Genomic DNA, 9,604 nt, shown 5'->3' with positions numbered 1-9,604 from the left:
GGGGGCATGTCAGCAAAGTCTATTTGTATCATCTGGAAAGAATATCTTGCTCTACACAGTCAGGAGTAATGTGGCTTAGTCTTCTTCCTTTGTTGTGAGCTAAATAAACTACACAATTGAGAACTATCTCCTTTCCCCCATACTAATTCATTTACCTGTCCAATTTTCCTTAAACCTCTGGGCTAATGCTTCTGCTCCTTCATGACCTTGGTTGTAGTTGTAGTTCGTTTGCTTGAGCTGAAATGGGGAGGGGGCTCAGTGCTATCAGCTTGTATATTAATGTCCTGCCTCACCCCTTGCACTCTTCCCCCTCTGTGATGATATTAACCTACATTTACATCAGTGGTGGGATTCAAATTCTTCAACTACCTGTTCTGTGGGCGTGGCTTGGTGGGTGTGGCTTGGTGGGCATGGCAGGGAAAGGATACTGCAAAATCCCATTCCCTCCCCACCCCACTGACCTGCTTTCCAGCTCCGTTCTCCTGTGCAGGGCAACCAAAGAAGACCCAGCCAATCAGCTGGGACTCAGGAGACAGAGAATAGATGGGGGCAGGGCCAATCAGAGGTGGCATTTGCCGGTTCTCTGAACTACTCAAAACTTCCGCTACTTGTTCTTCAGAACTGGTCAGAACCTGCTGAATACCACCTCTGATTTGCATCCACAGTGGAACAACTTGCCTTAAGAAGTTGTGAATGCTTCTTCACTGGAAATTTTTAAGAAGAGACTGGACAACCATTGGACTGAAATGGTAGAGGATTTGAAATGGTAGAGACCCAAGGTCCCTTCCAACTTTGCTATTCTGTTATAGCAGTTTCATCACAATAAAAGTTAAAGTCAACATTAAAATGGGGAATATCTTCAAGATCCTCAATAGCTTTTTTCTGCTATTGTGAAAAACAAGTTAAGTACAGTACTATGTGGTGGGAGACAGGGAAAAGTCATCTGGATTTTTAAGATTTAATTCACCAGTTGTGCCAAAATGAAGTATCCAATAAACTGTTCTTTGATGAACCTGCCTGCCTTGGAGTTCTGTTTTCTATGGGTGCATTACTTGGAACATTGACAGCTGAGATTTTGACTCCAATAGTGCCAGGAATTCCATTTGCTGATAATTTACATTAAAATAATTGAACTTTTAGAGAACCCCACCCTCCAAAAATGTTTCTGGCATATCAACAAGATTCACATTGCATAAGCATCATGTTTCAAATATTTAGGGTGTGGCATTTCAGGCCTCAGGTAGGCTAAAGGCACAGACAGATGTGATGCTGTGACTTCTCAAAGAACTAAGCAGCTATATTGCAATTCTACTGGACAAGGATGTGGGTCTTCCAACTGCCCTTTAATTATTTCAAGCAAAATCATTACCAAAGCTCATATATGGAGGACAGCTTGGATCATTTTCTATGTCTGACCCATTGAGATATTTTGAGAGCACAAATTCCTCTATCTCCCATTTATACATTTCTTCTGGTTGTAAGATGCTCTTTTGTATTCAACTCTGGCCTCAGAAGGATAATGTAGCATTTGGGAATGAAGATGCAGCCCAACAGACCAGCACTAGAGGCCAAGATGGAGAAGACCTGCACAGCCACCATATACTTTCCCTTGGTGCTCAGGTAGGTGGGCACAAAAGACACCCAGACACTGCAGAAGACCAGCATGCTGAAGGTGATCAGCTTGGCTTCATTGAAGGTCCCAGGGAGATTCCTGGCAAAGAAAACCACCAAGAAGCAGATGGCAGCCAAAAGGCCCATGTAGCTGAGTGTGATGTAGAACATGATAACAGAGCTTTCATTGCATTGCAGGATGATCAATCCAGGCTGTGAGTGGAAGTCAGAGTCAGGGAATGGGGGAGAAATTAAAAGCCAGATGGAGCAGATGACAATTTGGACAGCAGAACAAGAAAGGATAATATAATTGGCTAAGCTCTTCCCCAACCATCTCTTCACTCTGTTTCCTGGTTTTGTGGCCAAGAAAGCCAGCACCACTGTTATGGTTTTGGCCAAGAGAGAAGAAATGGCAACTGAGAAGATGATGCTGAACACTGTTTGTCGGAGAAGGCAGGTGATTTTCCTTGGTTGACCAATGAAGAGAAGAGGAGACAAGAAGCAATGCAGGAGGGAGACTAGGAGGATATAAGAGAGGTCCCGGTTGTTGGCTTTGACAATGGGAGTTTCTAGGTAGTTAATGAACAGGATTAACACAAAGCCTGTGATTAGGAAAACAAATAGGGCAAAGGAGACCAGGATGATGCCCAGATGTTCTTCATAAGACAGGAAGATTATAACTTTGGGGATACATTGGATTCTGTCCTCATTTGGATATTTTTCATCTGGACACTCAGTGCATTTTTCCATATCTGAAAGAAATCCAAAAGCAGCATTTCTTTAATTCTTCTTTTAATTCTTTTTTAAAAATTCATTTCTTCACTTCTCCTGTCCTTTTGCCTTTCAAGAGATGACTTCTTGGGACAACAACCATTATCAGCTGCATTTTCCAAGAGGCATTCCTGCAGGAAGAAGCTCAGAAGAATAGCATTTTCTTAAAACAAAGCTATATTTTAATAGTATATACCAGTGGTGGATAACCTTTTTGGGCTCCTGTGCCAAAAATTGTGCATGCTCTGGCACACACATGCTCGCATGCCAGCACCCAGAAGGTGACTCCTCACTCCCCCTGCACATGTGCGTGCAATCCCCCAATGCTCCTCCATGCCGCCTCCACTACCACCCCTTTATCTGCACTGCACCTCACAGCTGATTTTCAGCAGGTTTGAGGCCTTTTTCAGCCTCCCAGAGGCTTGAAAAAAAGCCTCTGCAGGCTTTGCAGGATGAACAATAGGCCCATTTTGTCACTTCCAGTATTACAGGAAGTGACAAAACGGGCCTATTCGTCCTGCAGAGGCTTTTTTTCAAGCCTCTGGGAGGCCGAAAAAGGCCTCAAACCAGCCGACAATCAGTTGTGAGGCATGCGCATGCGCAGTGAGGTAAGTTTGCCTTGCAGCTCGCGTGCCGGCAGAAATGGCTCTGTGTGCCACCTGTGGCAAGCGTGCCATAGGTTCGCCATCACGGGTATATACAATTGGAAGAAGTCCTAGGGCCTAAATGATTTGTTGTGTAATTTGCAGAACCTACATAGGGACCTACATTATCAGAGGTAAATAATGAATCAAGTAAACTTCCTGGATCCTGCCAGATGGCACTTTTTAATATACTGAACTCAGAGGATGTCTATCTTTTAAAATCTAGTGTCAACTCTGGCTGAACCCATCTTTTGCTGCCTCATAGTTGCCACAAGCCCTGAGAGGGGGAAGGGCAGGGAGAAGTAGATATACCGGCTTGGCTGACAAAACAAAAGGTTTTCTTGTGGGAACCAAGGTCATCTGAACAAGTGACTGTGTGAAGAAGAAAGGAGTGACCAAGCAATCTGCCAGCCCGGCTATAGGACAATATGACCAATGGCATCGGGGGGGGGGGGGCTTTTACTTTTTAAACTAGGGAAAACTCGTGGGAACTTCAGACTTGGTTTTCACTGGCTGTGCCGATATGATGTACCCAATAAACATGTTCTTTGAGGAATCTCCCTGCCTCGGAGTTCTGCTTTCAATGGGTGCATTACTCGGAATGCTGATACCTAGTGGAATGAAAGAGAAAGCTACTCCTGCAAATAATCGGGAATGGCTAGTGGTAATAGGGGTATAATCCCATAAGTATCCATACCACCTTATTGTGGAGTAGCAATACTTTCTCACTGATCCTCATGCAAAGGTCTATGTATAGTGCATTGCAATAATCCTTCCAGGAAATGGACCTAAGGTGATTCCTCAAGTTTCAAAGAACTCAGATATTTCTAGAGAGGTAAATGTGAATGGGCACACCCAAAATAAAAAGCAGAAGAGATATTTTCTCTGGTAGTAGAAAAGCTTGCCCAATCTGCCACCCGCTCCAATCTTTTTCTAGAACCTCACTCAATGTCCTTTTACTATCCCTCCCTTTAAACAGGAAATTGTACACCTTGAAGATAAACCGGTTGTGCTTCAAGCTGTCTTAACCTGAGAGTTGTCTGAATAAATGCATATCCACAAGGCCTGTCCTTTTCTCTGGCATCACCCACCTTCCTGAGTGGAGAAGGTCCCCTCTGGACAAGGAATACAGTCATAGCAGCAATCTGGCTCTCCTTCTCGCTTCTGCTTGACAAATCCAGGATGACAACTTTCCACACATTGGGACTGAGGAAAAGACTAAGCAGAAAAACAAGGAGTGCCAAAGAAGATTAATTGGAACTTAGCATCCATGGAAAATGAAAGTGGAAGTAGTCATGAACAGTAACCAATCAATCAATCAGAATACAGCTGAAAGGGATTTGGGAGGTCTTCTAGTCCAACCCCTTGCTCAAGCACGAGACCCTATACCAGTGTTGGTGAACCTTTTCGGCACTGAGTGCCAAAATGGGAGCATGCACGTGCATATGCACCAGCCACCTTGTCTTCCATTTTCTGATGTGCATACGCACAAGAGGAGAAGCTGGCCAGTGTGCATGCATGCACCAGAAACTGGAAGAGCAGCCACCCGGTACACATTAGCACACAGATACACACCAGCCAGTTGGACTTCACACGTTCATGCATGCCAGAAACTGGAAGACCAGGTGCGCATGCACATGCCAGAAACCAGAAGATCACCTTCCTGGTGTACACATGCGCACTGGGTAGCTGATCTTCTGGTTTCTGGTGCTCCCACACACATGAAGAACAGCTGGCGAACACGCTGGAACCCCGAAGAGCAATGGATGATGGCTCACATGCCTAGAGAGATGGCTCTGTGTACCACTTCCGGCACGCATGGCATAGGTTTGCCATTATGGTGTTATACTATTTCAGACAGGTGTCCATCCACTCTTTTCTCAAAAACCTCCAGTGATGAAAGACCCACAACTTCTGAAGGAAAGCTGTTCCAATGGTGAATTGTCCTCACTGTTAGGAAGTTTCTCCTTAATTCCAGGTTGCTTTTCTCCTTGATTAGTTTCCATCCATTGTTTCTTGTCCTGCCCTCAGGTGCTTTGGAGAATAAATTGACCCCCTCCTCTTTGTGGTAGCCTCTCAAATACTGGAATACTGCTATCATGTCCCCCCAGTCCTTCTTTTCTCTAGACTAGAATAGATTAGAATAACAGATTTGGAAGGGACCTTGGAGGTCTTCTAGTGCAACCCTCTGCCTAGGCAGGAAACCCTACACTACTTCAAACAAATGGTTATCCAACATCTTTTTAAAAATGTCCAGTGTTGGAGCATTCACAACTTCTGAAGGCAAATTGTTCCACTGATTAATTGTTCTAACTATTAGGAAATTTCTCCTTACTTCTACGTTGCTTCTCTCCTTGATTAGTTCCCACCCATTGCTTCTTGTCCTGCCCTCAAGTGCTTTGGATAATAGTTTGACTCCCTCTTCTTTCTGGCAGCCCCTGAGATATTGGAACACTGCTATCATGTCTCCCCTAGTCTTTCTTTTCAGTAGAGTAGACATACCCAGTGGCTGCAACCGTTCTTCATATGTTTTAGCCTCCAGTCCCTTAATCATCCTTGTTGCTCTTCTCTGTACTCTTTCCAGAGTCTCAACATCTTTTTTACATCGTGGAGACCAAAACTGGATGTCATATTCCAAGTATGGCCTTTCCAAGGCATTATAAAGTGATATTAATACTTCATGTGATCTTGATTCTATCCCTCTGTTTATGCAACCTAGAACTGTGTTGGCTTTTTTGGCAGCTGCTGCACACGACTGGCTCATATTTAAATGGTTGTCCACTAGGATTCCAAGATCTCTCTCACAGTTACTACTATTGAGCAAGGTACCACATAAACTGTACCCATGCATTTGATTTTTCTTGCCTAAATGTAGAACCTTACTTTTTTCACCATTGAATTTCATTTTGTTAGATAGCACTCAATGTTTAAGTCTGTCAAAATCCTTCTGTATCTTAAGCCTATCTTCTGGAGTGTTGGGTATTCCTGCCAGCTTGGTGTCATCTGCAAATTTGAGGAGTTCCCCATTTATCCCCTTGTCCAAGTCATTGATGAAGATGTTGAAGAGTACTGGGCCTAAAACAGAGCCTTGGCGTACTTCACTGCATAATTCCCTCCATGTAGATGCAGTTCCATTGAGGACTACACATTCAGTGCAGTTGGTCAGCCAGTTATGAATCCATCTGGTGGTGATGCTGTCTAACCCACATTTTTCTATTTTATCTAGTAATAGGTTATGGTCCCACTTTATCAAATGCCTTACTGAAGTCCAAGTAAATTATATCAACAGCATTCCTCTGGTCCACTAATTTTGTCACTTTGTCAAAGAATGCAATAAGATTAGACTGGTATGATCTAATTTAATTTAATTCTCACTGAAGTTAATCCACGTTGGTGACTAGACTCAGCCCACTTGAAATGGGTCCTAATCTTTGGGGGGGGGGGAGAAAACACTGCAAATGTTTTACCCACTTTATTGTAGAACTTTAGGCTTGAGAAAGCCTTTTGGAAGATAGTGAGTCTCTGTCTTTCAAAAAGTCCCAGTGCCATGTTGATGTTGTCCTTGTTCTTAGGAAGAATCACCAAGCCCATGACTGCCAGAACTGCTAATACATCTCCATTTTGGTCCAAGTACAGTTTTACATGGGAAAAATTGCAATATTCATTCTTCTTCAGAAATGGATGAAACTAGAATGGAATCAACCAGGAATTTAAAAAGCAGAAAAGTTGGTTTCCTATCCCACATGGTCTTTTCACATTTGATTTTTTTTCTTGTACAGTTGCCTAACTTCCAAATATGCTTCATTAGGAGAACAATTATTATCGCCCTCTTCATAAGTGAAGAAAAAATGTTCAGCAAGATTTATCAATTACATACTGACAAAATATATATCGAGATAATATAATTTACACAATTGATTAGTTATAGGGAACATTCTAGAGCCAAAAATTATTCAAATTCAATAAATTATTCAAATAAATGAGAAATTATTCAAACACTCCTTGAAAACAAGATGATTTCCTGAACGTATGGATTTTTCAAGGAAAAATATGTCAGGTTAGTTTTTTCCCTGGTACACCAAAAATGGAAATTTATTTTATTTATTTATTTGATTTGTCAATCTCTTACAAGATACGGGTATAAGAATAAACATAGTTTTGAATACATGAGATGGATACTTGTAAGAAAAATAAAAAGAAACAATAGGACAGGGATGATAGGCACGATTAGTGCACTTATGCATGACCCCCTACAGGCCTCTTAGGAAGGGGGTGACAGGCAAGAAGATTCAGTATTTACAGAGTTAATTCCTTTAAGCAGACAATGTTCTTGGCATTATCACAAACGCTGCCTGCCAAGTCCGACAAGATAACCAGAAACATTAATCACTAAAGCTTTCAAGAAACTAAATACACCGAGGCCTGACAGAAAAAATAACACTTTGTCCCGTACAGAGTTTCCAGAGAAAACACACCCACTTTTATCCCCCGTGGGGTGTGTCTCCATGACTCAGCTCACTCTCTGATTTGTCCACGCCTCCTACACTGCAACTAACACTTCTTCCTGTGATGCTGCCTAGCATCAAGCCAACCTTCGTCTACTTGATTCCCTGTCAGAGGCTGCTCCGATATGCCCTCCTCCTCCTGATTAGTCTCAGGCTGTCCCTCTCGGTTATCTGCTGAAACCTGAGGTATTATCTGGGAGGAAGGCATTGCCGAAGAGGAAGGTCCTGAGGAGGAAGGCATTCCCAATTCCTCCTCCTCATCTTCCGAGTCCTCTTCCTCTAACAATGCAGGCTCAGGACTCAGAGCCACAACATACATACATACATACATACATACATACATACATACATACATGCGTGTGTGTGTGTGTGTCGTATGTGTGTGTGTCTGTGTGTGTATATATATATATATATATATATATATATATATATATATATATATATATATATATATATATATTATGTGTGTGTGTGTGTGTGTGTGTGTGTGTGTGTGTGTGTGTGTGTGTGTGTTTTCTTAAGTTTTCGCGGTACTTACATGTATGGCCTTCAGCTTTGTTCGGGTATTTTCCCACGTCATTGTAGTTGTGCTTTTAAAGTTGTAGCAACGTTTCGGCAGAATCTCATCTGCCATCATCAGGCTTCTGTATAGTGTTCACCTAATGATGGCAGATGAGATTCTGCCGAAACGTTGCTACAACTTTAAAAGCAAAACTATAATGACATGGGAAAATACCCGAACAAAGCTGAATACCATACATGTAAGTACCCGCAAAAACTTAAGAAAACAAATATATGTATGTATGTATGTATGTATGTATGTATGTATGTATGTATGTATGTGTTTTCTTAAGTTTTCGCGGGTACTTACATGTATGGCATTCAGCTTTGTTCGGGTATTTTCCCACGTCATTATAGTTGTGCTTTTAAAGTTGTAGCGACGTTTTGGCAGAATCTCATCTGCCATCATCAGGCTTCTGTATTGTGTTCGTCTGTGAGTCAGGCTTTTACAGTGGTTTCAGATTTGAATTTGGGGCAGCCTATTGCTGTTGCAGAATGGTTTTTTCTTCATCCTGATTGGTTGAGAGTCTTGGTCTGTGTTTATTGGTCTTGGAGTTTGCTGTGTTCTGCTTGATTGGTGTTTCTAATATCTTCTGTCTGTTTTTTGGCTCTTTTTTGTATCTTGATTGGCTGGCAACATTGTGTTACTTTATTGGAGGCCTTTAGTGCAGCTTGGCTCCAGTTGAATGGAGGGCTATCATTAGTTAGGAAGCTAGGTTTCATCTGGGTGCCTGGTTGGGGTGTTTTTGAGCTGGAGGTATCAGGGGGGATCTGTTTGTGCCCAGGTGTTTGCCTGGCTTGTGGTGTGGAGATTTTTTTGTTTGTGAGTGCAGGCTTCCAAATGATTGACAGTCTGGTGGAATCATCTCTTCTGTTCATGCTTTCTGGTCTTTTTTCAATCTCTATGGCTTCTCTGATGATTCTGTGGCTGGGGTTTTCTATAGTGGCTAGGGTTTTGGTGCCATTGAAGTTGATGCTATGACCTGTGGCTTCCATGTGTTGGACTAGTGAGGAAGTGTGTTCCAGCTTTTTGACTGCATTTTTGTGTTCATCCAGGCGGGTACTTATTCTTCTATTGGTCTGTCCAATGTATGTGGCCGGGCATGATGCACAGGGGACTTCGTATATGCCTTGGTTTTCCAGGTCAATTTTATCTTTGGGGTTTCTGAGGATGGCTGCTATTATTCTGTCTGTTTTGAAGGCAGTCTTGATGTGGTGTCTGTGTAGTATCTTACTAATTTTGTCTGTAGTGCCTCTTATGTAGGGCAGGACAGCTGTTCCATAGGTCTGTTGATCTTCTGGGTCTCTATTATGTCTCAGTGTGTTTTTGTGGATCAAGCCGGTGATTTTGCTTTTGTGGAAGCCGTTGGCTGTCAGTGCTTTGGTCAGGGTGCATAGTTCAGTCTTAATGTGTGTCTTGTCTGCCAGGCGTTTGGTTCTAGTAATTAGTGTTTTAGCCACGGAGTTTATCTGTGCTGGGTGGTGGTGGGATTGGGCATTGAGGTAGCGGTT

At 42.6% G+C, this 9,604-nt stretch overlaps 1 protein-coding gene across 1 annotated transcript; it reads right to left on the bottom strand.

Annotated features, from left to right (window-relative positions):
* Nucleotides 1-622: 622 nt before the first annotated feature.
* LOC113426762 (vomeronasal type-2 receptor 26-like) lies at nt 623-6,841 on the bottom strand. Its single transcript, XM_087948599.1, has 3 exons — nt 6,498-6,841; nt 4,118-4,244; nt 623-2,363 (listed from the first exon to the last, which is right to left on the bottom strand). The coding sequence occupies exons 1-3, from the start codon at nt 6,615-6,617 to the stop codon at nt 1,459-1,461; spliced, it is 1,152 nt and encodes a 383-aa protein (XP_087804725.1). The 5' UTR covers nt 6,618-6,841; the 3' UTR covers nt 623-1,458.
* Nucleotides 6,842-9,604: the final 2,763 nt, after the last annotated feature.

This window comes from Notechis scutatus, unplaced genomic scaffold (genome assembly GCF_049901735.1).
Source record: "Notechis scutatus isolate UNSWTSFEM ecotype Mainland unplaced genomic scaffold, rNotScu1.2 NSCUCTG21, whole genome shotgun sequence".
NCBI classification, from domain to species: domain Eukaryota; kingdom Metazoa; phylum Chordata; class Lepidosauria; order Squamata; family Elapidae; genus Notechis; species Notechis scutatus.
The sequence above is the reverse complement of the archived record's forward strand: the minus strand, read 5'-3'. Positions and strand labels throughout refer to the sequence as shown.